At 35.5% G+C, this 18,837-nt stretch overlaps 1 protein-coding gene across 1 annotated transcript in view; it reads right to left on the bottom strand.

Moving 5' to 3' along the window:
* Nucleotides 1-1,187: 1,187 nt before the first annotated feature.
* LOC132557559 (uncharacterized) overlaps nt 1,188-18,837 on the bottom strand; it is a 54,386-nt gene continuing 36,736 nt past the window's right edge. The window contains exons 36-44 of the mRNA XM_060222056.1: nt 18,404-18,509; nt 17,832-18,033; nt 17,405-17,484; nt 14,596-14,691; nt 14,009-14,131; nt 12,158-12,351; nt 9,507-9,636; nt 4,274-4,332; nt 1,188-2,518 (exon numbers count right to left, since the gene is read on the bottom strand). Of these exons, the coding sequence (XP_060078039.1) occupies nt 2,389-2,518; nt 4,274-4,332; nt 9,507-9,636; nt 12,158-12,351; nt 14,009-14,131; nt 14,596-14,691; nt 17,405-17,484; nt 17,832-18,033; nt 18,404-18,509 (1,120 nt within the window). The 3' untranslated portion in view covers nt 1,188-2,388. The remainder of the gene's footprint in view (nt 2,519-4,273; nt 4,333-9,506; nt 9,637-12,157; nt 12,352-14,008; nt 14,132-14,595; nt 14,692-17,404; nt 17,485-17,831; nt 18,034-18,403; nt 18,510-18,837) is intronic.

Below are 18,837 nucleotides of genomic sequence, written 5' to 3'. Positions count from 1 at the left end.
TCTCATTTTGATAAAATCGTCTCCATCATATTGTACCTAAACATTTCCTAGTTAAAGATATAAAAATTGACTTCAGTCTTTGACTTGCTAATGATGTATGAAGGTCTGGCTGCCAAAATAATGATTTTGTTCAAACTTTTATTCGGGCAATAATACTTTGAAAGGTTAGACAATCAAAAAATATGTTGCAGCACTTTTTCCACCACTTCAAATGTCAGAATAAGCAAAACAGAAAAAATTCACTTCTTTATATTTCGTTGAATTCTAAACAAGACTTTGAGAGTTATACTCTAAAGAAATGCTGCACCCTAGTGATTGCTGTCACTAAATATTGTTGACAAGCAAAAATTCCTGATAATGGCTTATCTAGCCCTCCACTATTGGCTTTGGATACAACTACAGATCACAAAGTATACTAAGGAAAAAGTCTGAGATATTAAGTTGGAATTTATTTTATACTGAATTATGTCAACAATGACTTTCCACATCTTTGATACTATATTATGTTACAAAGTTCTGTTTCAATCCTGATCGACTTCAATTCATGATGTTAAGTTTGTTTGTTTGGGTTTTTTTTTCTCCTTTAGAAATTTGACCATGACCCTCACTCAGGAAACCTCTGATTTGATTATGACTGGTTTTGTCTCATAATATCATAGCATATTTGAAATTTTAAGCAATACAGTTGACAGGTAAAGGCATTGATTCACATACACCAAACTTGAGCAAAAATCAAACACCTGTGCAACAGAGCACCAAATCATGTGAACATGTTCAGGACATCAGTTTCAAAATGATGTATGAAGTTTCTTAAGAAATACCGTCAGAAGAGTGATAGACAAAAATGAATGAACACACATATACATAAATACAAAGTGTTACATAATACTATCCATCAAGTGTATCAAAAATCATGGTTCATTCATTAGACTTTGATCTAAATGTTTCAAAGCTACAGTAATCAAAGAATATCCAGACTGACACCAATGTAAAAACTAGACTTCAGACACCTTCTCAAGAAGTCTATATATAACTTATTAAAACTAAGTTCCTTTCTATTTTACAGAGAAAGCCTTACTCATAACTTTGACCTGGGGACAGCTTATAACTAGATTTAGACTAGATCTATTTCACAAACTAATACAATTTTTGTATAAAAATTAGATATTCTAAATCTATGTACATAGCAAGTCACTCACAACCTTTACCTGGTGAGATAAGATTAATATTGAGTCAGATCAACTACATACATGTACATGTATATGACTTTCTTATAACAAAATAAAAGGGAAGAACATTAATTCACAGCTTACAGCACAGTTTGGCACCAAGGCTTCAAGTTTCCTGTATTCATGCTTCTCTCATGACGATAACTTAAAGTTCAACAAAAACCAATCGGTCCAAGTTTGAGCCATTCAGAATTATTAACGACAAGAGGGACTCTAAAATTTATCTGATATCTAGGACTACGAGACTGAACAACAGACACAAGTCAGTCATATCCTGGACCATAAGGCTGATCCAATGACATCAGGGCAGTCATATCCAGGACCATAAGTCTGACCCAATGACATCAGGGCAGTCATATCCAGGACCATAAGGCTGACCCAATGACATCAGGGCAGTCATATCCAGGACCATAAGGCTGACCCAATGACATCAGGGCAGTCATGTCCAGGACCATAAGGCTGACCCAATGACATCAGGGCAGTCATGTCCAGGACCATAAGGCTGACCCAATGACATCAGGGCAGTCATGTCCAGGACCATAAGGCTGACCCAATGACATCAGGGCAGTCATGTCCAGGACCATAAGGCTGACCCAATGACATCAGGGCAGTCATATCCTGGACCATAAGGCTGACCCAATGACATCAGGGCAGTCATGTCCAGGACCATAAGGCTGACCCAATGACATCAGGGCAGTCATATCCAGGACCATAAGGCTGACCCAATGACATCAGGGCAGTCATGTCCTGGACCATAAGGCTGACCCAATGACATCAGGGCAGTCATATCCAGGACCATAAGGCTGACCCAATGACATCAGGGCAGTCATATCAAATGATACTTGTTGATTTTTTTTACCATCAATTAATATATCAGGACATTCCTTGATTCTTATACTCATTGTCTGAACCCCAACTATCCACTGATGTATTCAAGGCAGTCTTTACTCATAATATCACTCCTTATCTGATTCTCAGATTTTCATCAAAACAGTCCCAGACTCCTTACAGTCACTCCTTGTTTAATTACGGAAGCAGTGTTCTATATCATAGATCTACATTCAGTCAGTACATGATCCTCCCTTGAAGATGAGACAAAATAACCCCCAGTGTATCACAGATAATAACATCACATATTCCACATCAATCACAGATGTTGCTACGTAGAGTGTCCCTCCAATCGTATTGTTAAACTGTACCCTACATCCACTTTAAGTATCAAATTTTCTGCATAGTGTCCTGCACTTGGAGGAGAGAATTCCACAGGTAACCTCAAGTAGCTTCTTGGACTACAAAGAAAAAGGTATCAAATATTCAGAACAAGTAAGGATTTAATGATTAAATGTTTAAATACATAAGTTCTGATTACTTTACGAACATAATTAGTGATCAAACTGATGTCCAGTGAATGTAAAATGTACAGTATTGCATGACTGATCAATAACCTTCAAACAAAAGCCATGGGAGCTAAAGGCAGAGTACCATTCTTCAACAACAATCAGGTCACCTTAACCCCTTCTAAATTCAGGGGGCCAGACTCTATCTGCTTTTTTCTTTGAATATGAAAATACTTATCTTCTAATAAGACTTTACAATATTGACAAAAGAAACTTTAGATTGTATGTTAAAGTGATAATTTGTCAGTTTGGTCAATTTAATTTTTGGGAAAGCCCATGCCAAATATAGCTAGATTTGTCATAAAGAACCTTCTGGCAGGAACAACATTGTTTCTACGGTGCATAGACATTGCAACTCATTTTACTCGCTCCTGCTTCAAATTGAAAGCCATTTTAATTGACATTCTCAGGAGGGGTTTGTGCATGCCAATTACATCAAAGTGCTCTTGTATTTGCATATAAAATGTTGTTTGTACTTTTAAGAATTCCTAACAATTAATTAAAACAACGTATGGAAAGTGTAATATTGTACCAATAGAAGGACATGCATAGTTCATAAGGACCACAGAACTACAATTCCATGAGAGAATTTTTGACATGAAAAAATATTTATAAAACTTGACTAAATAGTCCCTTTAAAACAAAGAGGTGTTAAAGGACATGGGACACATTTCTGAAACACAAATTCAATATTTATTGGAGTTGGTTTAAAGGCAAAACAGGTACTTGCAAGCATTCTGATATAGCCTGTTACATATTTTCCAACGATAAATGTCTAATTCTTACATTTTTAATTTGTTTTCTTACAAGAACACATCTGAAAGTGAAATCTGCCAATGTGAATTCATACGAGATGTAATTCCTTGTCAATATAATGCAATCGGAGCATGGATCACACTATATTCATGCAAGTAGTTTGACAACTGAATGATATACCAATTGGAATAAAGCAAAGAACTGATATGTAGGTCTCTGTCTTTGTGAACAACTACAAGATGTGAAAATTAATACTTATTTATCTAATTCCACAATATTCATCAATATCAACAAGTATATTATTATTAATCAACCATTATTTAAATTTTCGAAAATGATATTCGACAGTACAATCTGACCAATGTAAATCTCTGTGACTTATCTGTACTGCTATTACGTAACAAATTAACTGGTATACCTGGGGGTGCACAGTTAAAAGAGACTTACTGCAAAAAACAACCACAGTTAAAAAAGCTCTAGTAGAAACTACCCTTGTTGCAAAATTTTCTTTCTATCACTGCAGTGGTTTACAAAAAAAAGTCAGAAATGTGAAAATGTTAACTGACAACAATAAACAAAGCTGGATCAGAAAAAGGTCACCTGTGTGAATGTAACAATGAAACCAGTATGCAAGGCTACCTTTTAATAACAAATACCTGTCTAAAAAAGGCACTTCTCTGGTCCCAATGAAGTAATATAGCTAAGACAATTAATTGCCTTTTAAGGCCACTTTTCTCTGGTCCTTGAAATAACTAATATATACAGGTTTGATGATATTGCTATCATTCCATTACTTGTTCAAAGTTTGTGTTAATTAAAGGTCACTTCCTTTAGTTAAATTACAAATATGTTAAAGCTGGTGTGTCCTAAAACCTGACAATGACAACTTACCGTATAGTAATGTTAGTATGGTTTACCCTGAATGGTAAAGGAGGCTGTTGAATTTCCACCTAGGAAAGAAATACAAAAACTGTGATATAATGGAGCAACAATCTTAAAATATCTCTATATGATGGAGCCACAATCAATATAAGAATATCATTGTGGTATTGGTAAGCACTTCCCACTTGGCAGATGACAAAGATGGACTGATGACACAAATGGAATGATGGCACAGTTTGGCAGATGACAAAGATGGACTGATGATACAGTTTGGCAGATGATAAAGATGGACTGATGACACAGTTTGGCAGATGACAAAGATGGACTGATGACACAGTTTGGCAGATGACAAAGATGGACTGATGATACAGTTTGGCTGATGACAAAGATGGACTGATGATACAGGTTGGCTGATGACACAGTTTGGCAGATGACAAAGATGGACTGATGATACAGTTTGGCAGATGATAAAGATGGACTGATGACACAGTTTGGCAGATGATAAAGATGGACTGATGATACAGTTTGGCAGATGACAAAGATGAACTAATGACACAAATGGAATTATAGCACAGTTTGGCAGATGATTAAGATGGACTGATGATACAGTTTGGCAGATGACAAAGATGGACTGATGACACAAATGGAATTATGGCACAGTTTGGTAGATGATAAAGATGGACTGATGATACAGTTTGGCAGATGACAAAGATGGACTGATGATACAGTTTGGCAGATGACAAAGATGGACTGATGACACAAATGGAATTATGGCACAGTTTGGTAGATGACAAAGATGGACTGATGACACAAATGGAATTATGGCACAGTTTGGTAGATGATAAAGATGGACTGATGATACAGTTTGGCAGATGATAAAGATGGACTGATGATACAGTTTGGCAGATGACAAAGATGGACTGATGACACAAATGGAATTATGGCACAGTTTGGTAGATGATAAAGATGGACTGATGATACAGTTTGGCAGATGATAAAGATGGACTGATGATACAGTTTGGCAGATGACAAAGATGGACTGATGACACAAATGGAATTATGGCACAGTTTGGTAGATGATAAAGATGGACTGATGATACAGTTTGGCTGATGACAAAGATGGACTGATGATACAGTTTGGCAGATGACAAAGATGGACTGATGACACAAATGGAATTATGGCACAGTTTGGTAGATGACAAAGATGGACTGATGATACAGTTTGGCTGATGACAAAGATGGACTGATGATACAGGTTGGCTGATGACACAGTTTGGCAGATGACAAAGATGGACTGATGATACAGTTTGGCTAATGACAAAAATGGACTGATGACACAAATGGAATGATGGCACAGTTTCGCTGATGAAACAAATAGAATGATGACACAGTTTGGCAGATGACAAAGATGGACTGATGACACAGTTTGGAAGATGACAAAGATGGACTGATGATACAGGTTGGCTGATGACAAAGATGGACTGATGATACAGTTTGGCTGATGATAAAGATGGACTGATGATACAGTTTGGCAGATGACAAAGATGGACTGATGATACAGTTTGGCAGATGACAAAGATGGACTGATGACACAAATGGAATTATGACACAGTTTGGAAGATGACAAAGATGGACTGATGATACAGGTTGGTAGATGACAAAGATGGACTGATGATACAGGTTGGCAGATGACAAAGATGGACTGATGATACAAATGGAATGATGATACAGTTTGGCTGATGACAAAGATGGACTGATGATACAGTTTGGCAGATGACAAAGATGGACTGATGATACAGTTTGGCTGATGACAAAGATTGACTGATGATACAGTTTGGCTGATGACAAAGATGGACTGATGATACAGTTTGGCTGATGACACAGTTGATGACACAGTTTGGCAGATGACAAAGATGGACTGATGATACAGTTTGGCAGATGACAAAGATGGACTGATGATACAGTTTGGCAGATGACAAAGATGGACTGATGATACAGTTTGGCAGATGACAAAGATGGACTGATGATACAGTTTGGCAGATGACAAAGATGGACTGATGATACAGTTTGGCTGATGACAAAGATTGACTGATGATACAGTTTGGCTGATGACACAGTTTGGCAGATGACAAAGATGGACTGATGATACAGTTTGGCAGATGACAAAGATGGACTGATGATACAGGTTGGCAGATGACAAAGATGGACTGATGATACAGTTTGGCAGATGACAAAGATGGACTGATGATACAGTTTGGCAGATGACAAAGATGGACTGATGATACAGTTTGGCAGATGACAAAGATGGACTGATGATACAGTTTGGCTGATGACACAGTTTGGCAGATGACAAAGATGGACTGATGATACAGGTTGGCAGATGACAAAGATGGACTGATGATACAGTTTGGCTGATGACACAGTTTGGCAGATGACAAAGATGGACTGATGATACAGTTTGGCTGATGACAAAGATAGACTGATGATACAGTTTGGCTGATGACAAAGATTGACTGATGATACAGTTTGGCTGATGACAAAGATTGACTGATGATACAGTTTGGCTGATGACAAAGATTGACTGATGATACAGTTTGGCTGATGACAAAGATTGACTGATGATACAGTTTGGCTGATGACAAAGATTGACTGATGACACAGTTTGGCTGATGACAAAGATGGACTGATGATACAGTTTGGCTGATGACACAGTTTGGCTGATGACAAAGATTGACTGATGACACAGTTTGGCTGATGACAAAGATTGACTGATGACACAGTTTGGCTGATGACAAAGATTGACTGATGATACAGTTTGGCTGATGACAAAGATTGACTGATGATACAGTTTGGCTGATGACAAAGATTGACTGATGACACAGTTTGGCTGATGACAAAGATTGACTGATGATACAGTTTGGCTGATGACAAAGATTGACTGATGATACAGTTTGGCTGATGACAAAGATTGGCTGATGACACAGTTTGGCTGATGACAAAGATGGAAGATGGACTGATGATACAGTTTGGCTGATGACAAAGATTGACTGATGACACAGTTTGGCTGATGACAAAGATTGACTGATGATACAGTTTGGCTGATGACAAAGATTGACTGATGATACAGTTTGGCTGATGACAAAGATGGACTGATGATACAGTTTGGCTGATGACAAAGATTGACTGATGATACAGTTTGGCTGATGACAAAGATTGACTGATGATACAGTTTGGCTGATGACAAAGATTGACTGATGATACAGTTTGGCTGATGACAAAGATTGACTGATGACACAGTTTGGCTGATGACAAAGATGGACTGATGATACAGTTTGGCTGATGACACAGTTTGGCAGATGACAAAGATGGACTGATGATACAGTTTGGCAGATGACAAAGATGGACTGATGATACAGGTTGGCTGATGACAAAGATGGACTGATGATACAGGTTGGCAGATGACAAAGATGGACTGATGACACAGTTTGGCTGATGACACAGTTTGGCAGATGACAAAGATGGACTGATGATACAGGTTGGCAGATGACAAAGATGGACTGATGACACAGTTTGGCTGATGACACAGTTTGGCAGATGACAAAGATGGACTGATGATACAGGTTGGCAGATGACAAAGATGGACTGATGATACAGGTTGGCAGATGACAAAGATGGACTGATGATACAGGTTGGCAGATGACAAAGATGGACTGATGATACAGTTTGGCTGATGACACAGTTTGGCAGATGACAAAGATGGACTGATGATACAGGTTGGCTGATGACAAAGATGGACTGATGACACAGTTTGGCAGATGACAAAGATGGACTGATGATACAGTTTGGCAGATGACAAAGATGGACTGATGATACAGTTTGGCAGATGACAAAGATGGACTGAAAACACTAATGGCCCACAGGAGACAGATGGCTTTGAGATACTAAGTATAGATGGACTTATGTTGAACTGATAAGATTTATGATATGTGATCACGGAACAGATGTTCAGAAGACACTCAGTGAACAGATAAACTAATAGCCATAGATTGCACACAGTTGACTGATGGACAAATGACGTACAGTGTACAATTCCACTAAGGGACAAATGATGTACAGTGTACACTTCCACTAAGGGACAAATGATGTACAGTGTACACTTCCACTAAGGTACAAATGATGTTCAGTGTACACTTCCACTAAGGTACAAATGATGTACCATGTACACTTCCACTAAGGTACAAATGATGTACAGTGTACACTTCCACTAAGGTACAAATGATGTACAGTGTACACTTCCACTAAGGGACAAATGACGTACAGTGTACACTTCCACTAAGGGACAAATGATGTACAGTGTACACTTCCACTAAGGTACAAATGATGTACAGTGTACACTTCCACTTAGGGACAAATGATGTACAGTGTACACTTCCACTAAGGGACAAATGATGTACAGTGTACACTTCCACTAAGGGACAAATGATGTACAGTGTACACTTCCACTAAGGGACAAATGATGTTCAGTGTACACTTCCACTAAGGTACAAATGATGTACCATGTACACTTCCACTAAGGGACAAATGATGTACAGTGTACACTTCCACTAAGGGACAAATGATGTACAGTGTACACTTTCACTTAGGGACAAATGATGTACAGTGTACACTTCGACTAAGGGACAAATGATGTACAATGTACACTTCCACTAAGACAGATGGACCTGTCAAACACAGGGCAGATGAGCTGATAATAGATAGTGGCCACTGGTGGACTAATGACAGGCAATTGACAGATAGCACAGTTGACAAAAATTCTCTAATTCTAAATAATGTGGAAAAAACTTGATTTGTCAGCAAATGTTTAATTAATAACCAAACTTGATATCATGAACCTTATATAAAAATTAATAATGATATTGGCATATTTCATAATCTGAATTACTGATTATTTATACAAAACGTTTCATACAACTTGTTGAGGGAGTAAGAAGTTTTAGTTTGCACAAACTTTATATTAAGACATCACTAAAAGGAATAATGTTTCAAGAAATCATCAATATGATAACTGTTAACCATGTTCAACAAATGAAAAAGACAGTTCTTAATGTTTGAAAGTAGTTTTCTGTATAAACATTCATGTAAGGACAGACGGACATCGTGATTGAAGATCGCCTCCTCTCCTCCCTAAATTTCCATTCAAAGGCTATAATGAAGAAATGATACATAAACAGCTGAAACTTACTGTATGCATTGTCTTTGATTCATTTTTAAGGTGGACCTTACACACCACGGTGGCCTTGGCTCGACAGCTAGGGAAGTGGATGTCAGTACTCTTGTCATTCAGTACCACAGGTTTCATCTCCTTGTCAAATCTAGGCACATTAAACACTATGGGAGTTAAATACCATTCCAATGCAATGCTGATGTGCAATATTAACTACATTCAAACTATGAATAATTAAAAGCCACATGAACTTTTGACCAAACTCTGAAGAAATTATAAACTCCTAATTTACTTGTTATGTAGAGAAGGACGAAATGAATTAAGTAATGCTTCATGGCTTATACAAAGGAAGAAAAGGACTCTCATTGAAAACGTGTAACAACACAAAGAATTGAATTATTAGAAACATAGATATCTAGAACCTTTTAAATATGACAATTGATGATATTCTTAATATCTATTTTTGAAAACAATGTAAACATATCTCATAAAATAAATAGGAAGATCTGCATCATTTTCTATTTAACATAATCAGATAATTTTATAAATTTATACATTTGTGTGATTTTCTTAATATTTGGATGGTTTTCTAAATATAATACATGCAAAAACATATGTATAGTTACCTTTTACTAGTGATGAATATTTACATACATATGTCGTAGAAAGAAAAAAACACACCTACGACAGATAAGTTACAAAAACACACCAACGACAGATAAGATATAAATACACACCTACGACAGATAAGTTATAAATACACACCTACGACAGATAAGTTATAAAAACACACCTACGACAAATTAGATATAAATACACACCTACGACAGATAAGTTATAAATACACACCTACGACAGATAAGTTACAAAAACACACCAACAACAGATAAAATATAAATACACACCTACGACAGATAAGTTATAAATACACACCTACGACAGATAAGTTATAAATACACACCTACGACAGATAAGTTATAAATACACACCTACGACAGATAAGTTACAAAAACACACCAACAACAGATAAAATATAAATACACACCTACGACAGATAAGATATAAATACACACCTACGACAGATAAGTTATAAATACACACCTACGACAGATAAGTTATAAATACACACCTACGACAGATAAGTTATAAATACACAGCTACGACAGATAAGTTATAAATACACACCTACGACAGATAAGTTATAAATACACACCTACGACAGATAAGTTACAAAAACACACCAACAACAGATAAAATATAAATACACACCTACGACAGATAAGTTATAAAAACACACCTACGACAAATTAGATATAAATACACACCTACGACAGATAAGTTATAAATACACACCTACGACAGATAAGTTATAAATACACACCTACGACAGATAAGTTATAAATACACACCTACGACAGATAAGTTATAAAAACACACCAACGACAGATAAGATATAAATACACACCTACGACAGATAAGTTATAAAAACACACCAACGACAGATAAGATATAAATACACACCTACGACAGATAAGTTATAAATACACACCTACGACAGATAAGTTATAAAAACACACCAACGACAGATAAGTTATAAATACACAGCTACGACAGATTAGATATAAATACACAGCTACAACAGATAAGTTATAAATACACAGCTACGACAGATAAGTTATAAATACACAGCTACGATAGTTTAGATATAAATACACAGCTACGACAGATAAGTTATAAATACACACCTACAACAGATTAAATATAAATACACAGCTACAACAGATAAGTTATTAATACACAGCTACAACAGATAAGTTATAAATACACAGCTACAACAGATTAGATATAAATACACAGCTACAACAGATAAGTTATAAATACACAGCTACAACAATTTAGATAAAAATACACAGCTACGACGGATAAGTTATAAATACACACCTACGACAGATTAGATATAAATACACACCTACGACAGATTAGATATAAATACACACCTACGACAAATTAGATATAAATACACACCTACGACAGATTAGTTATAAATACACACCTACGACAGATTAGATATAAATACACACCTACGACAGATTAGATATAAATACACACCTACGACAGATTAGTTATAAATACACACCTACGACAGATTAGATATAAATACACACCTACGACAGATTAGTTATAAATACACACCTACGACAGATTAGATATAAATACACACCTACGACAAATTAGATATAAATACACACCTACGACAGATTAGTTATAAATACACAGCTACAACAGATTAGATATAAATACACACCTACGACAAATTAGATATAAATACACACCTACGACAGATTAGATATAAATACACACCTACGACAGATTAGATATAAATACACACCTACGACAAATTAGATATAAATACACACCTACGACAGATTAGTTATAAATACACACCTACGACAGATTAGTTATAAATACACACCTACGACAGATAAGTTATAAAAACACACCTACGACAAATTAGATATAAATACACACCTACGACAGATTAGATATAAATACACAGCTACAACAGATTAGTTATAAATACACAGCTACAACAGATTAGATATAAATACACACCTATGACAGATAAGTTATAAATACACACCTACGACAGATAATTTATAAATACACACCTATGAGAGGTTCCAGGTTTGTTCCTAGATTCCTTCTTGGGAGATGTTACCATCTTACCCACAGTTCCCGTTGACTTTGTTGTGTCTCCAATACCACGATATTTCTGTGTTGGTGCGACTCTGCTGGAGTCTTGCATGGCCTCAGTCACTATGTCTTCAGTACCTGGTAAACTATTCTTTTCTTTTTCTAAACCCTGAGGAATAATTAGGATTCTTATATTTCATCTACATTTAACTAAGGAAATCTCACTTTACTTATTTTTAAGCAATTAATCCAAATTTAAATGAAGCATGTAGACACAAATTCCTCAGAAATATTAGGATGAAAATTTCTAAATATTCTAAAGATGAAACACATCATTTATTAAACAACCTGATGAAATAGGCAGTTTGTCTATATGACTGTGGACAACCAAATTTTTGTTTACACGTAACAGGGCAGAGAACACTTATAATTTTGTCCTTGAATTATTATGATTATTTAAGAAATTTCATGTCATCACTCATGATGATATAACATTTCAAGGGATCACACAACTTTTATGGTTTTTACCAATCAGAACCATGTTTCTAGTCGCTATATTGAAATTTGCCAATTTTTCTGGATTTCAAACCTTTTCCAAGTACATTTTGGATTTTTTCTTATTTGTACATATCTAAAAACAGTTTTGTAAGCAATATTTACCAGATAACAGCTTAAAATGTTGGAAAACTACTTTTGTAAAACAGCCAAGGCAAAATGGCACAGTCTTGTTCTCAAGCAAAGCGTCAAAGTATCTAATGTGAAAAAAGTGTGCTGATATTTCCAGAACTTTTATGAACACTTACATCCTGATAGGCCTGTTAGGCCCCGGATGGAAAGATTGGGACAATTTTTTTTTTGAGTTGTCTGTTTGTCTGTTGTTAGCTTTAACCTTGCCCATAACTATTGCACTGTAAGAGGTAGGCCTTTCATATTTGGCACGCATATTCCTTGTGACAAGAACTTTACTGTGGCACCAAAACTTTTGACCATGTGAACTTGACCATGACTTTTACATACATTTGAAAAATTTTAACATTGGCCATAACTATTGAACTAAAACTGACAAATCATTACCACAAAGAATACATGTGTTTCTCAAAGTATATAGGCAACTAGCATGTGCCTTACACAGTACAGTTTTAATGTCCCACTTCAGAATTTTGTTGCAAGTGGGGGCAGCCGTTTCTTTTTGTATTTTTTCTTTTCCCATTAAAAATGTAATAAATGAAATAGAAATGAAATATGTTTTCCCATTTAATATATGTATTTCACTCAAATGACAGATAATCTATATTTTGCACAAGTGTGAATTGCAAGTAGATATTCTGACTTGGGCATCAATTATATGCAATACATCAGGAAAATTGTTCAATATCCATTTTTTATCATGCTAGAGTTTGCATGACTAGAGAGATACTACCAAGGCATATTTATATATCATCACAACAATATGTAATTTTATATCTCACATGTTACACTTCATCAATGTGGTAATCTTTATGCAATATACATAAAATTATGTCTCTCATGATTGAAAAATCACTAAAATAGGACATTTTCAGCCCAAATTCATCTGATACATTACTATGCTTGTTTTAATATGATTAAAACTAAATCTAAGGTGAATAGAAAAAGCTATCAACCATTTAGACATTTTCCAAACAAAATCTGAAGTTTTTGTTCAAACTACATCAAGTAATAAAATTCCATTCAATCAATTTGGTGAGTTCACATGTCCACAATAAAACATAGCGAAATTTTGGGTTTCAGTGGAATAGCACTTCTTGTTAAGGTGATTTGTGATATTAGCTGTACTGTGACCATACCTCTCCACACAACTGTACTCTCACTGTTTGTGTCTTCTTGGAATTCTCTGAAGGTTCACTAGACTGAATGTCCCAATGTTGAGAAAACATACCCTTTGATCTCGGTATGAAATGTACTTGAAGCTGAAGCAGACAAGGTTAAAAAGCTGCACACCATATCTTTTTTTAATATATACATATTTGACAGTATAACACTTTTTCTCCTTGAAAGTTCTTTTAGACCAATAGTAACATCTACTTACTAAGTGAGCAGGCCCCACTTGTATAAAACATCTCAACTTGAGATTTCCTCAAGTCGAGATTTTCCTCAGCTGATATCTCCTGGAAAACGGCTTGTATAAAATTTTCTCAAGGAACAGGAGGAAGTCATCGGCTAGGATGTCCTGAAATTCCTTGAGGAATTTTCATACAAGATATTTTAAAGGAGATATTAGCTGAGGAAAATCTCGAGTTGAGGAAATCTGAAGTTGAGATGTTTTATACAAGTGGGGCCTGGTCAGGTTTGCAATTACATGTAACTGATAATGAAATAATCAAAAAATGATGGACTCAGATACTGAAGAAAATATCACTGAACTTCAATTTACCTTAGCATCTTTGCGGCCAGCAACCTGTCCATATTTCTCTGCAAATTCAAAAACCTTGTACGTCGCCCTGAAAACATCTCTGGAGTTGTCTGCTCCCTATCAGACAGAAAAAAAGTCTGAGACTGCTGTTCCAACTAAAAATTATTGTCATTTTTTGACAAATTACTTTGAACAGTTAAAGTCACTTTGACCTTGCAATTGGAGTCCTGCAACACATCTACAGGTAATCACAAAGTTGATCTTTATATATACTTAATATGAAAAATTGTATAAACTTGAATAAAAAGCAAGAGAGTTAAGAAGCTGAAACAATGACATATGACCTCTTTCAATGGCAGCATTCTGAAATACAAACTCATCCAATATTTCCTCATATTTGTCCTCAAATGATATCAATAGCTTACAATTTATCTGCAACCATAGTAGTTACAGTGTACAAAATCTTGGCAACAGAAGAGCATTAAAAATGATAACAAATGTCATCAACAATCTTATATGTGGAGTACAATTTATAACAACCAAGTTACAATGATAAACTGATTAAAACAAGGTAACAATCTCGCAGCCAAGTTACAATGATAAACTCTCATTAAAACAAGGTAACAATCTCGCAGCCAAGTTACAATGATAAACTCTCATTAAAACAAGGTAACAATCTCGCAGCCAAGTTACAATGATAAACTGATTAAAACAAGGTAACAATCTCGCAGCCAAGTTACAATGATAAACTCTCATTAAAACAAGGTAACAATCTCGTTGCCAAGTTACAATGATAAACTGATTAAAACAAGGTAACAATCTCGCAGCCAAGTTACAATGATAAACTCTCATTAAAACAAGGTAACAATCTCGCAGCCAAGTTACAATGATAAACTGATTAAAACAAGGTAACAATCTCGCAGCCAAGTTACAATGATAAACTCTCATTAAAACAAGGTAACAATCTCGCAGCCAAGTTACAATGATAAACTGATAAAAACAAGGTAACAATCTCGCAGCCAAGTTACAATGATAAACTCTGATAAAAACAAGGTAACAATCTCGCAGCCAAGTTACAATGATAAACTCTCATTAAAACAAGGTAACAATCTCGCAGCCAAGTTACAATGATAAACTCTCATTAAAACAAGGTAACAATCTCGCAGCCAAGTTACAATGATAAACTCTGATAAAAACAAGGTAACAATCTCGCAGCCAAGTTACAATGATAAACTCATTAAAACAAGGTAACAATCTCGCAGCCAAGTTACAATGATAAACTCTCATTAAAACAAGTTAACAATCTCGCAGCCAAGTTACAATGATAAACTCTCATTAAAACAAGGTAACAATCTCGCAGCCAAGTTACAATGATAAACTGATTAAAACAAGGTAACAATCTCGCAGCCAAGTTACAATGATAAACTCTCATTAAAACAAGGTAACAATCTCGCAGCCAAGTTACAATGATAAACTCTCATTAAAACAAGGTAACAATCTCGCAGCCAAGTTACAATGATAAACTGATTAAAACAAGGTAACAATCTCGCAGCCAAGTTACAATGATAAACTCTCATTAAAACAAGGTAACAATCTCGCAGCCAAGTTACAATGATAAACTGATTAAAACAAGGTAACAATCTCGCAGCCAAGTTACAATGATAAACTCTGATAAAAACAAGGTAACAATCTCGCAGCCAAGTTACAATGATAAACTCTGATAAAAACAAGGTAACAATCTCGCAGCCACGTTACAATGATCAACTCTCATTAAAACAAGGTAACAATCTCGCAGCCAAGTTACAATGATAAACTCTCATTAAAACAAGGTAACAATCTCGCAGCCAAGTTACAATGATAAACTGATTAAAACAAGGTAACAATCTCGCAGCCAAGTTACAATGATAAACTCTCATTAAAACAAGGTAACAATCTCGCAGCCATGTTACAATGATAAACTCTGATAAAAACAAGGTAACAATCTCGCAGCCAAGTTACAATGATAAACTCTCATTAAAACAAGGTAACAATCTCGCAGCCAAGTTACAATGATAAACTCTCATTAAAACAAGGTAACAATCTCATTGCCAAGTTACAATGATAAACTCTGATAAAAACAAGGTAACAATCTCGCAGCCAAGTTACAATGATAAACTGATTAAAACAAGGTAACAATCTCGCAGCCAAGTTACAATGATAAACTCTCATTAAAACAAGGTAACAATCTCGCAGCCATGTTACAATGATAAACTGATTAAAACAAGGTAACAATCTCGCAGCCAAGTTACAATGATAAACTCTCATTAAAACAAGGTAACAATCTCGCAGCCATGTTACAATGATAAACTGATTAAAACAAGGTAACAATCTCGCAGCCAAGTTACAATGATAAACTCTCATTAAAACAAGGTAACAATCTCGCAGCCAAGTTACAATGATAAACTCTCATTAAAACAAGGTAACAATCTCGCAGCCAAGTTACAATGATAAACTCTCATTAAAACAAGGTAACAATCTCGCAGCCAAGTTACAATGATAAACTCTCATTAAAACAAGGTAACAATCTCGTTGCCAAGTTACAATGATAAACTCTCATTAAAACAAGGTAACAATCTCGTTGCCAAGTTACAATGATAAACTCTGATAAAAACAAGGTAACAATCTCGCAGCCAAGTTACAATGATAAACTCTGATAAAAACAAGGTAACAATCTCGCAGCCAAGTTAAAACCTTACATTGAAGTGAAAAGGACCTTAAAATCCAACAAGGAAAACATCATTTTCTCCTATGAACTTTATCACTAGACTATGTGCAAATTGTTTGTACTTACCTTAACGTATGGCGGAGCAAAGGAAGAGAGTATCCACTTGATGGTGTTCTTGGAGTAGTTGGTTAAGTCTATAGAGGACACTACAATATTGAAGTTTTTATCTTTGAGTGGAAATGTCCAAACAACACATGTATAAGACATGTGGCACCAAAAAGATATCAGACAATATAGTAACAAAAGGATCAGGTTCAGCTTATCATCAATGTTTTTAAAATTATCACACCAGGTGATGCTTTAAAGCAAATACACTTAATACAATGAAACTTTGACCATCCAGCAACAACTGGTGGATTGTAAGGCAGCTGATATAAGGAAAATTTTACTATAAAAGGTTGATTTGTCCCTGACAGTCAGTGACTGGTAAGTCATTGAATGGTCAGTGTGGTGAAATCTGAGAGACGAGAAGGAAAGACAACACAACACTAACCTGATTGTTCTCCTACATTTGTAGGCGGGAACGTAATGGTTGTTGTAGAAGTTTGTAATCCTGTAGGCATGTCATGTGACCCACCAATAACCAATGATGTGGATGGTGTGGCAGATGTGTTACTCAGAGGAACAAGGGTGTTGTTATTGACTAAAGTGCTTCCATCCAGAACAAGGTCATTTCTTATCTGAACAAGAAGTATCTGTGTATTCAAAGAAAACAATTTATTGTTCACAGACTGAAACAATCTTCTTAAGTGATTCACTAACATCTCTGAATCAATCCTTCAAGACATAATGCAATGTAGACACTTGAGGTCAGAATATCTGATATCACTTACAAACCTGTATATGAAATATTTTCAAAATGCTTTTTAGCATATTTACAGGTGGCATAAGTCTTATTTCCACAAAGAAACATAAAAATTTCAAAGTATTTACTGGTTTCTTTAAAAAAAATAAGGTTTAAATTTTCTAATGCAACAAATTCTGAGTAATAACACTACACAAACATTATCAGTATTCAAGTCTCCAACTTCAACATGTTTTGATTGTATTTTTGTGAGAGGTAACCTTGTACTGGTTGTCACAGTTGACATGTATTGTTCCACTCCAGGGAAGCTGATCAAAGCTCTGAAACACAGCAGCATTTGGACTCAGGCAAACAGTACTGCTGCTCCTAGATCAACACAAAAATTACACAATATGTTATTTGCCAACACAGCCAAAATGAACATCTCACTGGACCGAAAATTTCAGCATTTCGTCTGTATCCTTCCTATACCATTGTGATCCTATTTTAAGAGCACAACTGGGACTGGAGGAAAAGTTCAAAATACTTTTTCAATAAGTGGATTTCTCACCATCCCAAAAAATATAACAGAACCATAACAGGATCAATCATGGAAAATTACAGCTACCACATACAGAAAGGGAGAAAAAGTTGGAGACAGAGAAAAAAGTTACTAATCAACAAAGACATATACAAACGTTTCCTCCACATATCC

The sequence above is a fragment of the Ylistrum balloti genome, unplaced genomic scaffold (assembly GCF_031769215.1).
Source record: "Ylistrum balloti isolate Yb309-2 unplaced genomic scaffold, AGI_CSIRO_Ybal_v1 Utg370696, whole genome shotgun sequence".
Classification (NCBI taxonomy): domain Eukaryota; kingdom Metazoa; phylum Mollusca; class Bivalvia; order Pectinida; family Pectinidae; genus Ylistrum; species Ylistrum balloti.
This window is presented reverse-complemented; position numbering and strand designations above follow the sequence as displayed.